At 38.7% G+C, this 26161-nt stretch overlaps 1 protein-coding gene across 7 annotated transcripts in view; it reads right to left on the bottom strand.

Annotated features, from left to right (window-relative positions):
* Positions 1–26161, bottom strand: part of Elavl4 (ELAV like neuron-specific RNA binding protein 4) — a 148148-nt gene that overhangs the window by 38506 nt on the left and 83481 nt on the right. For 6 of the 7 annotated variants that reach the window (XM_005398617.2, XM_005398618.2, XM_005398615.2 and 3 more), the window contains exon 2: positions 12703–12943. In XM_005398617.2, the coding sequence (XP_005398674.1) occupies positions 12703–12931 (229 nt within the window). In that variant the 5' untranslated portion in view covers positions 12932–12943. Of the gene's footprint in view, positions 1–12702; positions 12944–15657; positions 15745–26161 lie in introns of all 7 variants that reach the window. The other variant, XM_005398616.1, reaches the window with a different exon arrangement.

Below are 26161 nucleotides of genomic sequence, written 5' to 3' on the forward strand. Positions count from 1 at the left end.
CCTTTCAAAAAGTCTATTACAGATGAAACAATTTGGGGAAAAACTTTTAGATAGGATTGTCAAGTGAACACTACCCTTTGAAACAGGACTGATACTGTCTGCGGATGTAATCACCCGAAGATAAGGAGTTTTGTTCCCAGGGCTGAGCCTCAGTTCCTGAGATAATAGAGGGGACACTGGAAAATGAGGAGAGCATGCCAGAGAATACTTTTAAAGTCTTGTTTCACTGTGACAGGGTGTGATTTCCTTTCTTAGAAGACCTCACACAGTTCTGATTCTAGGATCATCTATACACAGGTCAGAGATGCACAATGGTGAGGGGAGTAAGGTGCCTGAAGGGTGTGTTTTCACATTGGTACTAGTTGTGTAAGTCTAGTTCCTCTTACTATGTCAGAGGCCAGCATGAAATGAGCTCAAGAAGAGAACCAAGGATGGGGGGGGAGGCGCTAATTCTATGGCTACAAGGATACAGAGCACACACTTATAGGTACACACATGAAGACATTTATACAGTAGCTACATTTAATTAACTAGGCATATGACCCTACAAAGTAGTATGGTATAGCAGATAAAAAGAGAGGCTTTGGATCAAACATACATAGGCTCAACTCTACTCTGCTTTTTAAAAGCAGTGTGACCTTGAACAAGTTACTTAATTTTTCTGAGCCCATCTCCTGATACATAGAATAGGGTTAATAATATCTACATTTCAGCAAACTGCTATAAGAATTATATTATTGTATGCTAGGTGTTTACTGAGTATTCTACGTGTAAAGCTCACAATAACCTATCTATATTCCTGTTTTAAGAATGAGGAAATAGGCACAGAGAGTGGAAATTTGCCTGTTACACAGCTAGTAATGATACGGCTAGGGTGTAGATACAGGTTTGCTGGATTCCAGTAAACCCAGGACATTCCTCTGGAAGACACAGACACATACACAGATATACAGACACCGTATACCTTCTCTCTCTGTTTCTCTCTCTCTCTCTCATTTTAAGAATTTGATGTTTTTGTTTATTACATGGTACAGTTCAAGTGGGCAACATTCAGACACCAGCTTTCCAAACTGAAGGATCTAAAACCAGAAGAACAAATTCAAGCCTGAGAAATGTTAGTTCGTTGTGAATGATGACTCATAACCGCTATTTTCACAAACAGCCTGCTAATTAAACTTTCTTATGAACTCTGTTAACCAATTTTTCCAAGGCATGGAGGAAAGAAATCATTCATTATAGACCGGAATCCAAAATCTAATATCAACAGCGCAAGTAGGATCTGTGGCATTGTAATTTGATCATCTTGAGCATTAATAACAGTTAGACACTGCTGTCTGAGACAGTTAATCAGCTTTTGTTGGGATGTACTTAGATAACTGAACAAAACATCTGGAAATCAGACTAGAAAGCAAGGCTAGCTTATCACATGGGGTTGACTATTTGCTTTACCTCATAAATCCCCTGCCTTCAACGTCCTTCTTCTAGATGACCACCGTAATACGATGAATTGGTATATCAGTTTAACAACTTGCCAACACGTTAGCAGCTCGTGTGATTCACAACATTCAGCAAGTGGGAAAAGCCAGCGTTATTACCTGTTTTTATGGACCACAGCCCTTGGGAAAGAATGTCGGTCCACTGAAAGTCCTGCAGCTAGAACTTGAATGAGAACGTGGTGGATCCTTTATGCTATCATATTTCCACTCATAAAGGCAGTGTAATTCTTACAATTTCAGAAATTATTCTAGTATTTTAAATACTGAAATAAAAGCTTTCACTCACAATCTTCCAGAAACACCCAAAACTGTGATTCATTACTGTTACAAAGTGTCTTCACCTATGTCACCTCGGTTGAACTCACAAGTACAATCTGAAGAAAATAGGGGTGGGATTCATCTTCTCTAATGGAAGAGAGTTTGATGGGGGATAAAGTGACTTATGTGGAACCTTCCACTCATATGTGCTTGTGGGGGAGGGGCAGGACTTTCATTGATGTCCATCTCTTTCCTGTTTACCTCAAAGTACTGTTTGGTATTTCTTGACCAGGAAATGTTTGGGGGTGTTACAGTTTGTATCTAGATGTCTCTTTAAAGCCTGATATAACCCAAGGTGGGGCTTTTTGGGGTGGTTGGATCTAGGGCAGTGATGGCAAATTTTTTAGAGCTTTCAGTGATACAAACAGCCCACTACGGTATGTGTCCAATAGATTCGCCACTACTAGCCTAGGGTATGTGACACCAGGATTAAGGGTGTGTGATAACTAAGTTAGGTTAGCATGGTTCTGGGTGTGGATAACAGAAGCCCCAACCCGGGTAGGGATGCCACCACTCAATAGGCTCATAGCCTGGATGGAATATGAAGGGACAGAGAGAAGGAAGGTTTGTTGCTTGCTGACTTCTGCCTGTGATGATATGAACTGTTTCTCCTCTGTAATACCCCTCTGCAACACCACCTTGCCTTGGAGCCAGCTGGCTATAGACTGAAACCTCTATAAACTTTGAGATGAAATAAACCTTTCCTCCTTTAATTTGTGGGTGTCAGGTATTTTGTCTCAGTAATGAACAAAGTGACTAAGCTGGGGAATATGTGTGTGAGCATTGGCAGTGCAGACCTTCTGGTTGGTTCTCTCAGTTTTGCACTTAGAGGATGGTCTGTCGCACTGGGAAGCCTACACTGACTGGTGAGGGGCACTGGGAAGAGCAGAGGTGGCTGAGAATGAGTTCTGGCTTCTCACTTCAGGACTAGGAAGTGAGAGTGACATTCAAGTGTCCTATCTGTTGTCCAGCTCAGGGCTTTCGGCCAGAACTCAGGGAGGGACCACTCATCACAGAGGCGGAAGCAGAAGACTGAATGAAGACCCTGCACACCCAGTTAGCTTCACAGTATGAAGGGAGAAGGGAGACTGCAGAGACTCAGAAACCGGTAAAACTTCAGTTCAGGTTAGTCGGCAATGAAGGTCTGCTTCAGAACACTTTCTCTGGCACACTGCTTACACCTATGCTAATACAAACAGGGACTCCACTCAGGCAGCTTCTCTGTGTTACTGTCTTCCTTGGCCATAAAACAAAAACAAGTCAATCAATCCCAAAATGGGTCCAGGTAAGAAAGAAAAAGAAAATCCCATGTATGTAATTTCAGACTTTATATATCCCACCCTCTACTATAGCTGGCCACTGTCTCCACCCATAAAGCCCTGTATAGCCAGGGTAGTAGCTACAGTGAGGGTGGTAGGAGGAGGGCATGAGGCTGGGCTCCGGGTTACCGATTGAGAAAGGGTGAAAGGATGTCACCATTTGTTTTTCCTTAATGTAAAGAAAACTGAGGCTCCTTGGTCTGTTACTAATCACACTTAATTTACTAATTTTCCTCCGGTCTCTTTGTATCATTCTCCATCCACTTCCATCTCTTTAAAAAAGAAATCTATGAGCTATTTAATATTAACTCTTTTCTATATTATCTTTTTTATATTTGTTTTTTGAGACAGAGTCTTGCCATGTGATGCAGACTGGCCTTGAACTCACTATGTACCCCACTATGAAATCCTCCTGCCTCAGGCTCCCAAGTGCTCAGATTACAGGCACGGACCACCATTTTCTATATTATTTTATGAGCCAATTCAGATATATTTTGGATCAAAAGGAGCATATTAGTAAATATGAAGGTATCACTTAAAAGCAGAACAGGAAATAAGTGAAAAAAAGTGAAAGTAAGAAATACCAACGAAAATAAGAAGCCACGTCTTTTTGCCTAAAGTCTTTCAGCTGTCCCAGTCTCACCAGTAAAGTGAGTATAGAAAGTGTTTATACTAGATACTTCAACAGGTTAAAGGAAGTATTGAATATAAAAGTGTTTGCAAATAAACATGAAGGGCAAATATCAGGAATTACTAGGCATATATTTTATACTCATATCACCAATAAAATAATCTTATTCAAGTTGTTTGTAATGAAAATTCCCATTAGTAGCTATAGAAATTAGAGTTACTAGCCTAACTAGCTGTAACTACTTTGGGTTAGTGAGGCCCTGGATCTTCCTAGACATTCAACTATAAAACAACAGCCAAGCAGAAAATCTAACTTAAAAGTCAGCAAAAAACTGAAGTATAAGCTAAGAGAGTCACTGACCTCAGTGAGATAAGGACTTAAGAGTTCACAGATGTCAAGGGAAATCTGCAAACTGTCAGTCTCCTTCTGTGTTAAGTACTGTTATTTATTAGTAAAGCAGGAGGAACACAGACTCTACTACTTATTAGCTGTGACTTTAGATATGTTACATTACCTCCCTAAGATATTGTTATTTTCCTGGCTGTTCTATTCATTATTCCTTTATAAAGTCTGTATCAGTCAGTGTGAGTTGTCAATAACAAAATATTCTGGACTGTATAACTTAAACAGCAGAAATTCATTTCCTCATAGTTCTGAAGGCTGAAGGCCTGAGATGAGGGTGCTGGCATGATTGGGTCCTGGTAAATGCTCTCTTTCAGACTTTGAGATGGCTGCCTTCTTGCTCGATGTGTACAAGTAGAAAGACAGTGCTCTTCTCTCTTATATAGGCAGTACTCTTACTGAATCCTATGATTATAACCTCATTTAACCTTCATTACTTCTATAAAGGCCCCATTTCCAAACACAGTTATATTGGGAGTGTGGACCTCAACATGTAAATTTGGAGGGGGACACAATGCATGCTCTTTAACAATGTTTCTATAGCTTGGTCAGCTGTTTCCTCAGCATGGACTGGTCGACAATCTAATTTTTGCTAAGTTCATAGCCCAATTCAAAGCTCACTCTTCTTAGACACTAGCTCTGAGAACCCCAGTCCACTGTCGTCTTTTTCTCCTTTGAATGCTCATAGCTGATGCTGTCTTAATTTTCATTCCATACAGGCGGAGTGGTAAGATAATAGAAAGATTATAGGCTTTGTAGTTAAAGAGTCACTTTACCAGCTGACTAATTATGGGCTTGGCTTCCTCATCTGCAAAATGGGCTAATAATTTTTACTGCTCATACAAAATATAGAGCTTCAATGAGATCATATCACTAATAATGCAGCTGAGACATAGTAGGCATTCCATCAAATCTCAAATCTCATGATATTGCTTTGCATCCTTTTGTGCTGTCTTTCCAATGACATTAATAGTTATGGTCAGGAAAGATGAGATCAGTCCTTGGTGAAAAACAAAACAAAACACTCGTACAAAACAGCAAAGGTGTCCCTTTCAGATTTGTGGGCTGATGGAGGGCTCTATCATTTCTCATGGCTTCCTTTACTCACTGCCTCTGTAGCAAAATGTGAGCACAAACTATGTGTTATCTTTTCTGGTTTCCCTGCAAATCCTGATACAGAATTTAGGAGAGAGAAAGAAAGAGAATAACATTTATTTCATCAGAGAGAGAGAGAGCAGACATTAAATGAATACTATTGGTTGATTGAAAATATTTTAGAAATTTAAAAGCCTTATACAAATATATGGTCTCTATCTAAATTTTATCTTTTCTCCAAAATAGAGATATCTCCTCCCATCAAAGCTCATTCTGGCACTGCAGCAAAAACGAAAAGGCAACTTAAAGATCTTCAGTTTTTATAAAGAATAAAAGCATATACAGAGTTCATCATTGGAGAGCAGCAAGAAAAATGCAGAATGAGGGTGGGGGCAGGGGGGTAGAGTGATAAAAGAAATCACCAGTACCACACCTTTCAGAATACAAGAAAAAAATGAATTTCCCATTAACACATTTCAAAAAGCACTTTTCTCCTACCCCAAAGCTGATGAATTACATTTTTAGATAATGTGTGGAAATTTCAGTTTGACATTACCTTCCTGCATAGTTCCTAGTCTCAATCAACCATGGCATTCTACAAAGAAGGGGGGGGGAGTGAGTATGTGGAGAGAGAGAGAGAGAGAGAGAGAGAGAGAGAGAGAGAGAGAGAGAGAGAGGCAGAAGCAGAAGAAGAGAGAGAGAGAAGGAGGGAGGGAGAGAGCGTTAGGGAAGGGAGAGGAAGTTTGGTGAATAGGGAATTGGTCTTACGAACCAAACAGTCAGCTAAAGCACAGAAATAGAAAATCCTTAAAATACCCAGACCTGATTCACATCCTAGGTAAAAATCCTTTGAGACATCTCTCCTGGGATGTGAGAATACTTTCCTACGATTATCCGAGTTCGGAAGCAGGGCAGAACAGTCTGCTTTGGAAGAGAAGATGAAGGGGAAGATAGCCAGGAGGCAAAATGAAACCATACCTGGTCTGTAATCCTCACTACAGCCATCCTGGGGAAAAATTGTGTCGAAAGATGCATAATGTACTTGCACAAACCTTAAACCTCACAGCTCCACTCAACTGCCAAGTCCTAATTAGGAAGAATGGAAGGTCCCTGATTGCCCTTGATAGGTATATAAGAAGCACAATGATTACATGGTTTACTGTCTGCACTTAATGTTCTGATGTTCTTCAAGTTCCCTTTAATAAAGCAGACCCCTATTGCCTATTTTGTAACCTTATTAGGCTGCCAAATCTCCATACCTAGAAATTTTCCATTCATCTCCAGCAACAACCAACCTCCCCTCTCAAGTCAACAAATCAAAACTTTTTATTTTTCCTTATGGAATATGTATGACTACAGTAAAGTGATAAATAAAATGATGAATGCAAATCTGCCCAATTTTCCTCTGAATTCAGGAGATACATCACACTATGCTAGCACATATTTCAAATCAGAGCAAAGTATGTTGATAAATGCTACTATTTTCTGTACTTTTCCCATCACTAACAAACACTCCTCCGATGTGTATGGAAGAAATGCTTATTTAGCTAAATAATATCTTAGGATTTTCTGGATATGGCTAATTGTGGCTGGGTTTTAACTATGCTTAAATCTAAGGCAGCATTCATTTCAATATGGTGCTTGTAAAATAAAGACAAGGTAAATACAGTGAAAGGTATTCAAGAAGGGAGAAAACCAGAAGTGAAAAACTACTCCAAGTCTATCTTCCTTGTTCAGGTAAACAGTTACCTGCATAACTAAAATATTTTATTTTTTTTAACACATAGAGTGCTATTTTCCAAGACAAAGGGTTTGGGGCTCTAATTATGTTTTCCTGTGCTAAAAGTTTTCATTCCCTAGGTATACTAGCTGAATTGGTTTCTACAGGGAAAGGAATCAGCTTAGTATTTTAGAAGAAACTATCAGACATAAAGTTTACGTTGCTTAACTCACAATTAGTTAGCACTGGGTTCAAGTCTTAACTCTCATACTTGGAAGCTAAGTTGCCTTGTGCAAGTTACTTAATTTCTTTATCTGTAAAAAGGCACTCTTGAGGATTACATGAGACTCCGCCTACTGATCTTAGCACAGTGCTCAGCACAGAGTAACTGCTCATTAAGCACTGGCTACTGTTTTCTCTTTTGTGGGGATGGGGGTCAAACCCAGAACTTTTCACATGCCTGGCACTCTAGTACTGAGCTAGAACCCCCTTCCCAAACATTGGTTGTTCTTATAATTTTCCAAGAAACCGGATTTAACATTTAAATGATATATTATAATTAAGTCATTTAATATAGTCCCCAGAACACATGTTGAGATACACAAAAACATATGAAGCCACTGCTATTATTCTTGCCTTTGCTGTGTGCAGTAAGAAATTATGCTAATACACTCAGCTTATGGCTGACTACACATTTCAAGAATAACTTCAAAGCACTGTCATATTTTAGGATTTTCAGAATCATTTATTATTTATACGGTTATCTCAGAAGTAATCAAATTTCCATAGTGTTCCTGTAAGTCCAGTTCCTTGAAAGCACAGGAGGTAACATAAAACAACCCAGGACCATCCTCCTTTCCTCTCCCCCTTACACCCAATAGGTTTGTACTCTGTGTCAGACATCCTGGCCTGGAAACTAATAGATTTTTCTCATCACTATGGTCTACGGTCCACCTGACTTACTGAGAGAGATATGCAGGATTATTAGCACTTTCACAAATCTAAGAACAGAATTTACCCATGCACCACATCAAAACTGAATTGATTCCTTTAATTAGAGATGAAAACCCTGACGCAAAGGCAGTGGCCAAGTATTCACCCACATGTCCACAGTAGCGGAGAGTTTATCTTTTTCCCTTGTTCTGTTTTTTTCTGCTAAATGATAAAATTAATTAAGCCAAAGACATGTGTTTTCAAGGAAAAAGAAAACCAAAGAAATGGGATTAAAAATATGAGTGGTGTTTAAGAATTCTCTGTTCACCCGGTACAACTCTAACCAACATTATTTTTTGGCATGCTTTATTTAATTTGCAATGTTGTTTCATTAGACTCCTGCTTCCCAAGATACATGTTCCAGCTCTACTTCCTTTGACCCAAGCACAGAGGAATAAAAAAAATGTTTTGTTCTTCAACTGGAATTTTAGCCCATTTCATTACCCTTCTTTCCTCTTTTTAAATCCTAAATCTACCTTTCTAACCTTTCTCTATATTTCCAGCTATTGAGGGCCCTACCTTGTCCAATCACCCGCAGCAATTACTGCCTGTCTATATACTGGTCTCTTCATATAGTCAGTATTGTAATGAATGTACAGTTTAGACCGTCCTGTCTTCAAAATCTCCCCTCAGAGCTCTCACTTGCCTGAACTGGATAGAAAACTACTCTTGAAAACTACAGTGCCTGAAACATAGAGAGAGACATCAAGTGAAAATATGTGCTTCATTTCTTTTTATCATTGTGATGCAAATAATCACAAAATGTGAATGGGCAGATCAAAACTGTCTGACATTGACTTCTTTCTTTCTAGGGATTTTTCTTCTTCTTTTTCTTTTTAAAATTCTTTTTGGAGTGGGGCAGTTATAAATATGCAGTTTAGCATTCTGGCTCTGCTGGCTTTAAGACATAGCCTGAGCCACCAGGATTAGTTCTATCCTAGCCAGCTTGTATAGTTTCTCCCCTAAATTAACAATCATATGGAAATTTGGACCCAGCAAGGCGAATAATGCTTACAAAACAAAACCAAAAGCAAATAGCAACAAAACAAAACATAAGACCTATACCAATTATCTTAAGTTCATGGAAATAATATAATGTCTAGGAGGGGTTTGGGCTTCTTTGCCTGAGTTTTCAGGTGGCATGAATAGTGTGGGCCATGTGCCAGTTCCTTTTTTCTCCATCAGTAGAGGCTGCAGGTAGATGAAGGAGAAAAACAATGCAGTTGGCTTCCAATGCCATCCTGTGCCCACGGCTACACACAAAAGCAACTTGAGATATGTGTTTTTCTCTTCCTTACACCTCGATTACTCTGATAAGAGTCTTTTTCTAATTGGCAAACGAAAATCAAAGGTCTCTTGAGAAGACATGACTTAAATATCAGAGGTGCCCAAAAGCACTGTTAAGGCAATCTTAAACTTGGTGCTTTAAGCAAATTTGGCTCTACCGTGAAGGAAAATGCAGGCTGAGTTATATCCCCAGTGGATGACCAATATTGTTATCTTTGTTTCCCTTCATGTACAGGAGTCTTGATAAAGCCGTGGTGCATTAGGCCGATTCTGCACAGGATGGCCCGAAACTTCTATTCAGAGAAATACATGTTGCACTGGGTTATGGGGTGTAGGTTTAAGTACGAGTCTTCACCTTATGTATGCTTTGGAATAAAATCATGCCTTTGAAAACTAGTAACGAACTCTAAGCTCTACCAACTGCTAGTAACTGTTCTGCCGGAGAAGTTACTTAGCCTCACTTAGATTCAGTTTTCTCATGTAAGAAAATAAAGGTTCTGTGTTGAATGAAATACGATACGTCCAGTGATGAGCAAATATCTAGCACAGAATAAGTGCTTGCTAAGTGGTGGCGTGCATTTCCTCAGGACCACATCGCTTAAGTCCATGCCCAAATTTCTTCTATGTATTCTCAAATGGAGAAGTCATCAGTAACCCAAAGCCAGGAGTAAGTCCAGCCTGCTGTTAAGGCAACAGCATCACTTCCTCTCAAGGGATCTGAATTTATAGAAACTAGAACCTTCTAAAGGAATCCACTATACCGATTTAGGGAGTGGCCCGAGGACTGGAAAATCTTAATCTTGAATTCTTATCTCCTTGCCACTTCCCACCCCCCCAGTCCTCCCACTAGATATTTAGAACTCTTTGTAAACTTCACGGAATTGAGATGCATTGAGATCTGTAGGAGGTGTTGGAGGGAACGGGGGGAGGGGGCAGGGATGTTAAAAATCAGGGCAACAAAAATACCTATGATGTAATTTACCCTGACTTCTGAACCATCAGCTCAGCCTCTCCACTTGCCTAATGTGATACCTCACCTCTCCCATCCTGTGTTATGACTTAACTGCCAAAGCATACCTCAGAGGCTATGCTAGAGCGATTGGGGTGTAGGTTTCTTCTCTTCTGCTAGAGCGATTCCCCTGCCTTCCCATCTCCTCACTGCCCTCTCTCCCTCTTTCTCTCCCTCTCTGACTTTTAGCATAGCCAATTAAACCTGAACAACGGGTGGATGGAGGAAATATGCTTCATCTATGGAATGGCACAGCAGGGACCAGTTTCACTGTTAATTTAAAATGCTAGAATTAATTAGGTAGTGTAAATGAAGAATTTAATAAGCACTCTTTACAACCACAAGTTCTACTTTTATTAAACACTGCTACCAAATGAGGGCAAATATCTCTAATCTCTCTGTATTTCTCTGCCTCATTCCCATAAGTTCTCTACAAGTAAGAAAAAATTTTTGCATGAATTAAAAAACTGCATAATTATAAATTTATGCGTGAATTGTATTTCTGCTTTCAACCCATAAGCTTATTCTTTAAGCTCAGATGCTACTGTATGTCTCTGCTTGTGCTGGAGAGGGTGCTAAACAAACCAAAGTTGACAATTTTGGTTTTGTATACCAAATTAAAGGCTGTCTCCGAAGCTGTCACTCCTTTTCAAATCCACTCGGTGAACTACCAAATTAGCATTCTTTCAGTAAAGGAATCTGCTTGTTTAAACATGTGTCTTTAGAAAACAAGGAACAACACCATGAATCAGTACTTCTCAAAAATCTCACTACCATTCTAAGGGAATTCTTCTGAAAAGGTGATTAATAATATTCACGGAATAGCTGGCAGACTCCCTATTTAGAAGGTAAGACCAAACCAAAAATATGCTTTCTATATAGGAGTGGGAGGAAGAATAATATGGTTAACTGGTTTTAATTTGGTTGGAATTATCATTATATTATATAAAGCTCATTCAGGAATCTAAACAAGAGCTTTCTAAAACTATAGGCAATTCTGTTAAAGTATAAATGATCACTGCTCTGGGATAAGATCATAAAGCCTAGTCCTATTTGGAAACCTTAATATTTTTCTGTTCTGGTACTTTCCTTAAGGCATGCCAGTTGTATCTCTAATAATGACATCCTCCATTTACTGAAAGACTTCCATCCAATGGGCATTGTGCTAAATGCTATACAACCAGTCTCTCGTTTCATCCTTATAACACATCCTTGAAGTATTGTCCAATTTTACAATGAGGAAATTGTGTTTATGGTTGCACGATCCACATTATAGAAAGCAGCAATATTATTTCAGTTTTATGATGTTGCAAAGTGCTTAACTTATAAGGGACAAATTCACATGTGAATTATGAGAATGGGAGAATGTATATATCTGTATGCACACACAGACACTGTAGCATCTGATTTAAAGATCAAGGGGATGTATCTCCTTATTTTAATCATACAGCTTCTGAGAGACTTCGGCCAGGTCCTTGTCAGCTAAATTATCCGAGGAAAGGGAAACAAAAGTCAACACTCTCAACTGACAAGTGCTCAGAGTTGAGGTGAATAATTTTAGGGGCAGAGTAACAGACAGCAGCAGCTTCACTGACCTCATGGTGTAAACCAATGGTTTTCTAAGAAAATATTTTCTTTTTCTGTAAGCTTACAGAGAAATTTCTCCCCAGAGAATTACAGTATTATTGGGTGGCAAACATTATGGCCTCAATGAACAAATGTCAATTTGGAAAAAAATCAGAATGTAAAAATTACAACTAACGTAGTTCTATGTAGAAATATTTCACTATTAAGAAAAAGCCCCTATCTTCTCAAAGAGTATCTTCAAAATAAACCATAAAAAATATCTCACAAGCAGATCTTCATTAAGCATTTCCCTTCTACTGCAGAGTAGTTATATTTCAGAATACCCTGCTACCCTTAGGGCCTGTTTCTTTCCAGGGACAATAAGCAGTTGTATCATCCTTCCACAAGCCCATCCTGGCCCCCTTTAAAGTACTTAAAGTACTTGTCTCAGCACATGAAAGAAAACTGGATACATATACACCAAATGTTTGGGAGGGAAAGAAATGAATAAAAACTAGTGTGGAATACAGGGAGGGCAGAGGGTAGAAATGGGAACTACAGAGCAAAGGAAGCAGATGGCTCATTAACAATAAAAGAGGATCAAACCAGAGGATCCTTTCACATAAAGGTGGAGAAGCTCCAAAATCTTCATCTGCTTCCTAGTCCTACCAGTCTACAGTATGGGTTTATGTGGTGTACACAGATGTATATGGTGTGAGTTTGCGTCATGACATGCTTGCATGTGGGGTGCATGATGCAGACACTCTGGTGAATAATTATGTATATGCATTTCTGCCCAGGTCCACATAGCCAACGGAACAACACAGCTGTGAATACCATGCCTAGAATATTGAAGAAGAGCATACCTGTAATTTTGTCTCTCACGAGTTTGCAGGATTCTATTTCACCAATGCTACCAAAGAGACTCCTGAATTCCTCTTGGGTCATATTTTGGGGTAAATAGTTGACGATGAGGTTGGTTTTGCTGTCGTCTGTGGCTGCCCCTGTCTGCATGGGAGAAGGACAGTTTCTGTTGTTGCTGGAGGGTCCATTGCTTGTATTGGATGTCGGGCCATTTGACACCTGAGGCTCCATGGTGCTAATTATCTAAATTAAAAAAATATTACAAAGAATTCTTTTGAAATCTCAAAGATACAAATTCTCTTGCAAGATTTTATTTTATTTTTTGAAAAGAAAAGGAACAAGATGAAGCAAGATGGAGAAAAAGAGACTGGGTTGTGAACACAGCCAATTTAGAAGCATGTTTTTAACTAAAATGTTAAACTCCCCTTGCTATTTTTAGGCCAGCCCTTAGATTTTGAACACAGACTAGAATGCAGTGGGAACTCTCCCATTATTTTGTTAATGAAAAGCTAATTCCTGTTTTCATTACACAATCACTCTCAGAAATGTATACTTAAGCCACACCAAATTATAATTAAAATGTAAAGTAATAATCATGATTAAAATTATAGTTCCATTAAAGCTGAAAAAGCTAAATATAGAGGGCTATACTCACAAGATCAAATACAGTACCTGTTTATTAACTATCTCATAATGTAAAATGACATTAAATTAAGTGGAGCTGTTCCACATGGGAAGGGTTTAGATTTTCACTGATACTTAAACACTGATCAAACTTCTGATTTCATAAGTACATGCTGGGGAACTGCAGTGTCATTTCGTGATTTGTAACCCACCCATTCTGTTACTTTTTCTCCTAGATCTCTAATAGAGCAAAGCACAAAAGCGTTCTCCAGCTCTTCCACCTTAGGTCCAGCACAACCCAAGGCAGTCCGTCCTCTTGCACATGACTCCAAAAGGACCTTCTCTGTATTTATACATTTAATTAAAGATTTTCTAGCATGTGTGAAGGGTCCCAGGCAGGTTGCAAAAAATAAAAAAAATGAGTAAGAGTCCTTATCTTTAGGGAGGTTCTTGTCTACCTAGGATACAGGTGAACAAATGGTAGGAGGACAACAGGGATGGAGAAGGGGAGCCATTCCTCTTGCATACAGGATAGGAGGATTCAGGAAAAATACCAAGAAGATAATGCTAGAGTAGGATTTTAATTGGAAAATGGGTTTAAGCTCATAGAGTCATCTCATAAAGATACCCTGTATGGGATGACAAAAATGGAAAATCACTAAACTGCAGAGCCAGAAGGCCCTTAAGGGAATAAAATCTAGTTTAATGCTCTCATGTTTGAGATGAAGTCCAGTAACTTTCTTCATCACCACAGAGTGGGGCAAAATCTGGGCCTATACCCAGGTTCCCTGGCCCCAAATGCAGCCCATCAGGCCCACCTTTCCATCTTGCCTTGTTATTGTCCCCTACTTATCTACTATGACAGGGATTCTGTCTCCTCTGAAACTGATCAGCTCCCTGGAAATGAAATTGTGCTCTGTCCTTCAGCAGCTGTGTGGCATCTGGCAAGAAATATAAACTCTAGGCTCCTCAGTTTTCCTCATTTGAAAAATGGGAACAATACGACTTGCTTTTTGCAAAATGGTGAGAAAGATCCAGTGACATGACCTACGTACAGTGATAACATAACCACAATTGTATGTTTATTCAAGTTACTCTGATCACCTGATTTAACTTTTCTTAATGACTCCTCATAAGACGGCAATGGGGCATAATCTACATAGTATAAATTCTCTACATCTTATAGACTAGGAAACCACGGTGTGGCAGATAGCTGATAAATTGTACCTTCCATAAATACCATTTGGCTACTCAGAAAAATTTTGGGGGGATAAGCCTTTTTATTGACTATAACATACATCTAGTAAAATATATCAAAAAATGTTTATAACATGAATACACCTCACACCTGGGTAACCACTTTTCGGAACGTGGCACAGAACGTGACTAACACCACAGAAAATTTCCTCTTGCTCCCTCCTTTGCCATTTACACATCCTGTGCCCCACCAAATAACCACTATTCTGACTTCCAATCCATAGTTTCACTTTATTTTTGAACTTGATATACATGGACTCATAGCATATATACTCTTCTGTGTTTTTCTCACATGTCTGAAGTGTCATCTATGTTGTTACATGTAGCAAGGAGACTGTTCTTCACTGGTATAGAGAATTCTACTGTATGGAAATACTGCATTTTATTTCTCTTTTCAACATCTCAATTGTACCTAGTTTTGAGCTATTACAGATACTGCTGCTATGAACACTCTGCACATGACTTTTGGTGCATATACACACACATTTCTGTTTGAGATTTGTTTTGAATCATAGGGTATATGTATGCTCAGCTGTGTAGACACTACCAAAAGTTTTTCAAAGTGGTTGTATCAATTTTTACTCCCACCAGCAGGAAATGAAAGTTCTAGTTGATCCACATCCTCATCAATGTACATCAACACCTTTTAAATTTTGTTTTTGCTTATTTCTTCATTGGAAGCAGACTGGTATAGTAAAAAAGAAATACATTTTTCAGTGGAAAAAAAAAACTGTCTTAAAATTCTAGTCCTACCACTAATTAGCAGTGTGATTTCAGGGAGGTAATTTCAATACTCTGAGCCTCAGTTTCTTCTTCTGCAAAACTAGAAAAAACCTTGCCACGAGGCATTACCTTCAGGATGGGCGCTTATACATATTAAATGTCTACAACACAAAGTGCCTAGAAGCATCATAACTACTACTTTTCATCATGCCCCACATAGGTGAGTGCTACCGTGTTTCCTCTTTTGATGGTCACAAATGGGAAATGAAACCAAAAGAAAAACATGAAGTCTGGAGAAGAGCCAGGGAAATAAAGCAAATTGAGGAGGGTGAGGAGTGTCTAAGGTTCTTTACCATCATGTAAGTAACTTAAGTGGCTCCACTTCTTACATCACCAGACTTTTCTTCTTGGCTTCAGGTCAACTGTAGGATTCCAGAAGGCTGGTCCAGACAGCAAGGAGAAAGCAAAAAGCTTCTGAGAAGAATCTTAACTCAAGCTCTCCTCAGCACTGATAGAAACTGCACCCAGCAAAGCCTATCCAGCTGCACTGTCCTCAAGGCAAAGGTCCAGGAAAAGAATGGGGAGATGGTGGGTTTGAGGGTGGGGCCTGTTAATGGGGATGATGTTACCGACTTCAGTACTACTCCTGGCCTGAAGGCAGATTTCTGCTCAGCCTAACCATTGGGCCTCCTGGGCCTGTGCAGTGCCTTCTTTGGCTGTGTCATCTCACTGCTTCACTGAGGTAGGTGGCAACAAACAGCAAGTAATGCCAACTCAGTAAGAAACTTGAAAATCAGAATTTATTATTCTAGGAGACCTGGTTGGAAAAATCTCCCATCTACCCAACTATTGTATTTTGATTTTATGGCAACACCCTCAACTCCAGCAACAAAACCAGTCCCACAGTCTAAGGAATCTCCTTCTTGCTTAGCACCATTCTAGCTACTCCACAGAAACCTAGAAAATATCCTGCACTGAGGCAAATTTTTGGTATTAATGAGAGAAGATGGAATACGTAAAAAGATGTACATCACATCTAAGCATGCTGAGATTCTGTGGGATCAAAACTGTTCAAGGTAGCCGGGCATGGTGGCACACGAATTCCAGCACTTGGGAGGCTGAGGCAGGAGGATCTTCGTGAGTTCGAGACTAGCCTGGGCTACAAAGTGAGCTCAAGGCCAGCCTGAACTGCATAGCGAGACCCTGTCTCAAAAGATAAAAAACAACAACAAAAATCTGCTCAAGGTCACCTGGCAGTCAAGTTTATCTTTTGTTCACTGGATGCTTATGCCACAGACATTTGGTGAAAGCTTGAGCTTGCCCATGTGAATATCTTACAGATTTATCTGCTCCAGAAAGGCTTAGGAAGTATCAAGGCCACAGCAAAGTAGTTTCAGTGTCCCTGTTGGCTTTCTAGATCTCTTTATATCCTATGTGGACTTCTAATTTATGTTGATTCTTGGAGTTGAGCCCTATTAATAGATTAGGCAATCCCAACTGGGCTCAAACCTTTGAGAAAGCCACAAGCTGCAATGTCCCCAACTGAACTACTTCAAGAGACCACAACTGTAAGTTAGGTCATGTCATTCTTATGTAATAGAGATGGAGTTCAATTTGCTCCGCACAGACACTACACAGTTACTCTTCTGTGTATCCAGAGAGAACTGATGAAAATAAATATAGACACAGAGAAAATGTGTTCAATAAAACTGTACAGTCTGAATGGTGAGAAACATTTGTAAATGTGTTAATATACAATATGTAATAAGATCCCTCATTGGTCTTAATAATACATCCCAGGATGCAACACAGGCTAACATGAACAATCAAATATGTAAAGGTCAGCATCAACTGACATGTTAATGAATCAAGAGGATTTTAAAATATAACCTGGAAAATAAGAGAAGCTGCTAAGAGGTAAAGATGTTGAATGCACGAACACGAAACTATAGCATTTTAAGGTTACAAGACAGGCGTAAAGAAAAGGACACTTGTGTTCTTTCCATGGGAACAGACCAGAGGTCCAGAAAATGCTTGTTGGTAAGGAGCACATCCTCCAACAGCACAGAGGCTGGCTTGGCAAGAGCGGAACACTTACTTCCTTAGGATAATGTCTGCAGTATTCTCGTAGCCCAGTTTTCATTGTAAATAAATATATCAGTTCCTCAAATGTGCACACGTACTTTAACAAAACATCTTGTGTGGGTCTCACAGCCGACTTTGCAGCTGACCAGGTTCCAAATCCCTGACTTGCTCTCCTTCCCTCTTCTGAGTATCAGTTACGTGACAGAATCGCAGTCAGAATTCAGGATAGAGCACTGAGGAGGTTTCAGTTGATTTCAAACTCTAATCGTTATACAAAGCACTATATTAAATCTTTTATGTTCCCATGATATATTTTAAGAAACATTATACAGGCAGAAAATTTCAGGGATAAACTATTAGAGCAGTGCACAATAACGTAGGCACTCAAATCCTGTCATTGCAAATGTCGATGGTTTGAATGACTAATTACTCACACTCAACACATTAACCTCACCCCTCCCATCACTCTTTTCTGTGAAATGTACAACAAAAGCAAGAGGGAAAGCCTCAGACGCACAGCTGCCAGATCATCACCAGGGTCTTTTATCTCTGCAGAAGGGAGGTAAGGAGCAGAGGCTATGCCACCCTCTTTCTCATGGTATGGGGGGTGGAGGCAACTGTCTCTGCTCTTCATGGCACCTGCTCACCACAATCTAGGGTCTTTATATTCACCAACGGCACCTGTAAAAACCTCCTGGACATCCCATGTCATATAAAAAGTGTTTATTTTCACTATAGTTAGGTCTGGGTCTGTGAGATCAACTGAGATGGAGCCCTGGAATCCCCACAGTGATGGACACTGTGCTTAACAGTTATCACCCCCTTGGTATTAGGAGTAGGGTAAACCGTGGATAAGTGATGAGCAAGGGATCTAAAATTTTTTATCAAGAACTAAAAAGAGTGTTAATCATAGAATTTCCTTCAAAAATGTCACAGGCTTAAATGGGAAAGATTAATTTTGGGCTTTCAATCTGAGAAAATAGGTTAGATTTTCAGGGGAGAAAGGGCCAATGCATTCCATAAGTTCTCTAAGGACACCATGTCAGCCTTGACAGAAAGGTTGAACCCTTCTGTTTGAATGAATTTGAAACACAGACAAAATATAGACTTGTGGATCCTGGGCCTGACGGGTGGGAGGAATAGAGAGTTACCGTTTAATGGGTGATAGACTGACTTGTACACTAAAATAAGGTGATAAATTTAATCCTATATGTGTTTTACCACAATAAAATCTTTTTTAAATCTGCAATTGAAGTAATATCTAAATGTATGGCTGGCATAGAATAAGTGTTTAGTAAGTGTCTGGTTGTTTATCTGTTCTATTCTTTTTTATTATATATAAAATGGGGATGATATTATTACTTTATTGGCTTGTATTTCACAGGGTTGTTTGAGGGAGTCAGCGAGTATTGGACATGCAAAGACTGTCTTTCATTCCACAGTTCCTTTATCCAGAATCTACCTGTAATGGTTGCTACATTGTGTCAACTTGAGAAGTTTAGAAGTTTATCTAAGTGACTTAGCAGCAGGCCAGCTTATTTTGTAAACATCCTCATCCTGTGTAAGAGGAGGGCATGGAGATTGTGTGAGTGCTACAACTATGCTGGGGAGTAGCCTGCTTACAATATAAGGGAAGAAAAGAGACTTGTTCCCCTACTTTTACTCTTGTTGCTTTCTCTGTCTTCTGAGGCCTTGAAGGATTGCCCCTGTGCCATGCCACCCTGCCCTGGAGCCAGCTGATTACAGACTGAAACCTCTATAAAAAGTGAGTTAAAAAAACTGTTTCTTCCTTAATCTTGGGCATCAGGTATTTTGCCTCAGCAACAAGAGAAAACTAACAAAGACACTACCAATTGTCAGGCCTTTTTCTATAAGCAGGAGATACGATGGGAAACAACTTTACATTACAGGAGCCTGTCCTGATGTAAAACTCACTACCCTCATTCATTATTCAAGAGCCTAGTGAAGGCCATCATATACCCTGCACATGCCTTTAGCAGTTCTTAGCTTCTAGTTCAGGTGGTTTTCTGGGAGAGGTGTGGTTTTATTGTTGAATTTATACGAAAGAGTCAGGAGGAAAGAACCACTGAAGGTCACACGAATATAACGCTTCTTTCCCAAATACTCTCCTCTTTCACTTTCAAACTCCTTTAAATGTCAGCAATCCCAGAAACTAGAAAGGATCGAATGGACTGCTAACATGTCTCAGGTGTGTACAACTGAGACACATATGCATCTTATTAAATGTTTAATAATATTTAAAGGTGTTTTCATTTACCATGTTGGAAGGAGTTTTGAAAATTTATACATAAACCCAACCTTTATGTAATAGAACAAGTGCTCCCAAGAGCATGAAGAATAATGTTTACCAAGGGCAGTCACTGAATCAAACCATTAAAGAAATAGATTTAAATTATTCATGAGAACAAAAATAAAAGTCCTAATTTTCTTTGCAGCATTTCCCACTTAACCCTTATAGAATTCTGATACGCAGTATATTTGACTGGTGGAGTAGCCCTGACTGTTGTAGCTCACATGCCTTTTAAAAGCCTACAAACAAATCCCCAAAGTTAGAAAATTACACAGCACGCTCTGTGTTCTTGAAGACAGACATTATTTTTAGGAATAATTCCTCACTTGTCTTCTTGCTCCTTGAAAGAGACTAAAAATGTCCACCTAGCCTCCCAGTTTCATATTTCTTTAAAGTTTCTTTCATTGAATCATAAAATCCCCAGCCCCTCCTTCTTTTTTGCAAAAGGCTTAACTTGCTGCAGTCCTTTCAGGTTCATTTTTTTCCCTAAATGCAACACTTTCCCCATTATGGTTTAGCTTTGAAAGAAACACGTTAGTAAGAGTGACCAAGAGGAGGGGCTGAGGTGGATGATCTGATCACCTAGGAAAAGGGAACTAGGGAATGCCACCACTCCAGCTGAAGTACAGGTAATGACTGACCAAGACCACCAGCAGGGGATCCTGGCTGAAGACCACACTCCAGTCCCCAAACCATTCATATAAAGTTTCTGTGCATTCTTTTGGCAGGTAACTAGAAACTTCTAGTCAAAAAAATTAATATTAACCACGGAAAACACTCTGAGAGCTTAATAATACCTTTGGGCAGATACACAAATAACCTAAAAAATCTATTTACTCTAGGAAGTTAGGTGATAATAAATTTTCAGCATCTCCTTAAAACAAGTGTATACAACTCAACACAAGCTTACTGAACGCAGTTACGGGCCCAGGCATTGATCTACGAGGGAAACAAAAATAACTTGGTCCTACTCATACAGGGTTCAAGCTGGGAGGATGGCAGAGGAAGGCAATAAGCAAAAACTTCACTAAAATCAACTATACACACCCTTGACTTTTAGCATCTACCTCTGGAGTTGTTCTAATGATGCCCTTCTCCTGGCCCAAAGCACACACATCAGACATGCTCAGATTACTTCCATGCCATTCTGATACTGAACTGACAGTCCTGTTCCCAGCCTAAATGCCTCAGTCCTAAACAAATGGCTGTTTGTAAAAAGGAGGGAAGCTTGAGGCATACCTCCTTTGAAATGGCATTTTCTTCACTGGAGATGAACCCCAGGCATGCCAAAAGTATTCTCAGTGGAGGTAGTTGGAGCTTTTAAAAAATCAGCAGTCACTAGAGAGAACAAGAGGCATTAATACTTAAAATAGCAGGGCCAGCACGGATATGAAAAGCATAATCAAAATTTAATTTCTCTTAGGCATTATTCTCAAATTCACACAAATCCAAGTTTTTAGTCTTCTTCCCATGATATATCGTGTGAATTTTCTCTCCTAAATAAATACTGGCCTCCTTTACACCTTACAGTGTTTTTCAGAGTTTTGGTTTGGTCCTAAAATGATTAGCTGGCGTGTCTGTCTTGGTGCAGTCCTGGTAAAACAGTAAAACTCTGAGGTTGGTTTTTTGTTTGTTTGTTTTTGATTTTTGGGTTACTGGGGATTGAACCTAGGGCTTTCGCTTTGAACTATATCCCTAAACCATTTTTAATGTTTTTAATTTTGAGATAGGGTCTTGCTAAGTCATTAAGTTGCTCAGGCTAGGCTCTAACTTTCAATCATCCTGCTTTAAGCCTCCCAGAGTACTGAGATTACAGGCACATGCCATCACACCTGGCTTCCTGGTTGGTTTAACAGACTTCCCCATAAACTGTCCAGAACTGAGGGGCAGCTTGATAACCCAGTGCCTTGTAAAGATGAGTGAATCTTTTCTTACCCTATAATTCAGTCCTCTTTCCAAAATGGCCAGTAAACAAAAATAATCTCAAAGTGTCAATATGCTTTCTTATAAAATCATATTCAAAAAAGACAAATACTTTCATTTTAATTTAAATAGAATTTCATAGGCAAGCCAGGCTTCCTGCAGAAATATCAGGTCTAACTGGAAATCAAACCCTTCCATTCCACCTCCTGTGACCCCTGAACATTTAATGTGGATAAAATAATCAAAATGTCTAATGATAAGCTATGGCTACCTGCTGGGATGGGAATCAGTTCTGATAGTAAATATATTATCTTCATCTTCCATACAAAGAGTAGTTAATGAATCATTTGAAAAACTGCCCACAGACTGATTAAGTCAGATTTATCTTCTGATTAAATGCATAAGCAGCAACCAATGGCGCAATTCATGTAAACATAAGTATTGTATAGTTACAAAATGCCTGGCTAGTAGCTCAGAGTGTAAGCAAACTCTTTGAGATTTAGCTGAAAAATGCAAACATGTCTCTAAATTTAAGTTTTACATGTACACTCATTAAAATTTTCAGAAATCTATTTCATGTATACTTGTTTTCTTAACACAGCTGGGGTGAGGACAAGGAGGAGAGTTAAGGGCAGTAGAGGGAGTTAGTACCATACCTAGTCTGTGTCAAGCAACCTTCTCTTTTTTAAGAGGAATTGTGTAATACCAATAGCTCTTCCAATTGTGCAATTCAAAAGAGAGGGGATATTTGGGGCATTCTGAAGCTAAAACTGTTGAGTGAAATAAAACAGGTCTCAGCACGTCACTGTATATATAAGTAACCGTGGGAAATTATAACCATAGACAATTGACACATCCTCAGAGTCTATCTATACATCCATTAGTGAAAAGATCCTGAACATCATCTGGTAGGTAATTTTTAAATTTGAAAATTACGTTATCACATTTGAAACTCTGCAAGTTTTCCCCTTCCCTTTCCCTGCCTTTCTTTCTTTGGTTTTCATTTTTTTTTTTTTTTTTTTTTTTTAGAAAAAAATATTAGAGAATTTTAACCCTCAAAATACCTCTAAAAGCAGGCTGAACAAAATTCCCCCTGGAAATTTTTTGAGAAGGTAGAATAGGCAGGAATAAAAGTAAATTCCACCACACAAGTGTTTGTGAGAACTCAGATCTGGGTTGGCAAAAGTGTGTCCTTGAATTATTTGTAAGCAATATGTTTACACAGAAGAGAGTACTTCAAGATTTGCAATTGTCAAGCTTTAAGTGCAATGAAATGGTCTTTCTTGTTATCAGTGGAAATAAACTGGTATAACCTTTCTGTATTATATGTTCCTATTCTTGGGCCCAAAGATCTATTCTGAAACTCAGAAAAGAACCCAAAATTCTGTAGATGAAAAGTGCCTGACAGGAGTGGCTGATGGTTAAATAACTTACTGTGTAGTTTTCTGATACAATATTTTCAATTGTTAAAATTATGTTTATAACGGGTTTTTATAACATAAGAAACTGTGCACAATGTATAAAAAGAAGTAAAATAAAAGACTGATTATCTCAATTATATAAACATATATAAAGTAGGAGGAAAAAATAAAAATGTTAACAATAAATGGTAGGATTATAGGTGATTATTATACTTGTCTCCATCATTATTTTCCAACTTTTACAGTGAGACTATGACAATTTTACAATCTGAAAGGAAATTACTTAAAAAAAAGAAAATGTCAAGTCCTTCACACCGGTTTGGAGCCACAGTATTAAAAACGATTTTCTCCTCCCGAGGGTCATCCTGCAGGATAGGATCTCTCCGTGGCCACACTCTGTTTACTCCTACATTAGAGGACACATATAAGCCCAAATGAATAAAAATCACATTTCACAAAATAGTCTCTGGTTCGGGCTCCTTTTCTCTGAATCACTGTGAATTAGCAAGGTTCCAATCTTAAGTCTGTCTTATCACCTGGCAGCAACCTTCATGAGGACAGCTAGGAGAGAAGATGATTTATAAGAAAACCATTCTCTGGATCAGGGAGTGAAAAGTACTGATCCGTTCTAAAAGCTCCTGCTGACAAACTCTGATATTATGAACGTTCTGCACTTGGACAAAAGCTCCCACTTTTCTTAATTACATGGTTTGAGCAGGAGCCTCCTTTCAGGATCTGCCCAATCACACAACAGCCATTATTTTCCCAACTGCAGCTGCCAAAATTTCCCTGATCTCTGTTCTGCGCTCCATCTTCAAGGACATCTTGTGAATGTATGACACAGCCAGGCAGCATTCCACTCCATGCTTTCTAAGCCTCTTCTCTCTACCCCCCTTTTCCTGCATACAGAGATTCTGCTAACACATTATTTATTAAAGATCTCACGACCAAGAAGCAAAGTAGGGAGACAAAAAAAACCAAAAACCAAAAACAACAACAAAAAAAACCCCAACACAATTATTAGAATATTTCTGTCTGCTCTGAGGCAAATTCTTTATTATGACAATGAACTAATAATATTCTCTGTCCGCTGTGTGATGGGTTTGCCTCTGTTTTATGGACACTGAATCTAATAATTCCTTGGATTCTCTTTTTAACACTGCTAGGAAAATGAGTGCCTAATTGTAGCCTCTGTATATAAAGAACATAGGACCTCACTGAAAACTTTTTTTAAAGAATGATGAACCTTACCCCTGAATTTATACTTTTATTTCCTTAATTTTCCTTCACCCTGATTTCCTCATCATTCTTCTTTTTTAATCTACCACATGTATTTTATGATTTGCTTCATAAAAATAGAATTTTAGACTATAACAGAAAAACAAGTTAATATTTTTGTCTTTGCCTTTTTCAAAATATGCTTTCGAAGCTTCATTAACTGGGGAAGTCAAACAGGAATTTTTAAGATGCAGAAATAAGACTCTGCAAAATACATAACGTAAAATTTAAAAAATATTATCAAGCTGTATAATATGTAATTCTGATAGGCTCTTTTAATTTACTACATCCCTAAGGATAACTTGGATGTAATATGTGTATATGAAACTAAAGTACTGAAAAATGTTTACTTCTTTGAGTAGGATACCTTATCCTTTTAAATCACAGATACAAAGTAAATTTTACTTGACACACTCTTCAAATTCTTGATATATTCTTTTCATCCCCAAAATTTGCTTTTTTAAACAGCAAAAGACTAACATTCAGAATCATCTGTTGTCAAGCTAGAGTAACCTCAAATTTATTTAGTTACCATATTTTAAAGCAAGTTATGAGCCAAGTTTAATGATGATGGCATAATGTTTCACCTAAACAGGTCCTTCCCACAACTGAAGTGAGCTTATCAGAGGAAAAGAAATACAAAGGAACAAAGGCCAATCTAAGTTCCCTAACATGAATCAGTTCCTTTGATGGACCAGACACCATTATGTTAAATGCCAGAAGTATGAGAGGAAGGGTTCCTGCCTTCAAGGAAGTAAATAAATAAGTAAATGAGCAATTAGTATGTAATGTTATAAATATAGTAATGGAGAAGTATTTGTAAAGTGCCTAGCAAAATCAATACCCAGAACATGGAACTCCTGTTGTAATTCTGATTTAAAAGTGCTTTTGGTTTATACAGGAAAATGTTTTGGCAAGAAATTACCATTAACTCCTTCCAATGCTACCAACATGAGCACATAATAATGGTGGTGGGTGTCTTTATGTACATCACTTCATTTAAATTTCACACAACTTTGCAAACTGGGCATTGTCATTTTCTCTATTTATAAATTTGAAAATGTAGTCAATCTACACACAATGATGGAGAAATGAGGCTTCAGGTAGAATTCACTAACAGCTTGAAAAGAAGCCTGAACCAAATCTGAAACCAAATTTTAAGCCCTTTTTCTTTTTCTTTCTTTCTTTCTTTCTTTCTTTCTTTCTTTCTTTCTTTCTTTCTGTACTGGGAATTGAACACAGGACCTTGCGCTTGCCAGGCAAGTGCTGTGCAGTTGAGCTATATCCCTAGCCCTTTAAGCCCTTTCTTAAACCCTGAATCTGAGAAAAAAAATCTATCAGCATAAAGTACCACTCCATAGTCTCAGAAAAAGTAAATCATCAAGTCTGATTTAAACCATCTCGCCAGTGTATCTGCTACAATTCATGAAATACTGGCAGATAAATTCACGCTACAGGAAGATCTTAATTCAAAATTCTACATGGTGTAATGGAAAGAAGACAGTTTGGAGTTGATCTGACCTGCATTTGAAAACTCTAGCCTTGAGCTTGGTTTAGCTATTTAAGAATCTCTGAAGTTTAATTTAAATTTACTTTTCCCAAAGATGTGAGCAATTCTATCTGCCTTGTAAGGATTTAAAACAACAAATTTAAGGCATCTCACAGTAAATATACACTCACTCGCCTTGTCCAAATCATAACATTCTGGAGATATGTGCCCAATAAAATACGCTGCAGGTAGCAAAGTTGAAATCTAAGAGCTGGTGGGGCTGGGGATTTAGCTCAGCGGCAAAAGCGCCTGCCTGGCAAGCGCAAGGTCGTGAGTTCGGTTCCCGGTAC

The sequence above is a fragment of the Chinchilla lanigera genome, unplaced genomic scaffold (genome assembly GCF_000276665.1).
Source record: "Chinchilla lanigera isolate Chin_1 unplaced genomic scaffold, ChiLan1.0 scaffold00063, whole genome shotgun sequence".
In the NCBI taxonomy this organism is placed as follows: domain Eukaryota; kingdom Metazoa; phylum Chordata; class Mammalia; order Rodentia; family Chinchillidae; genus Chinchilla; species Chinchilla lanigera.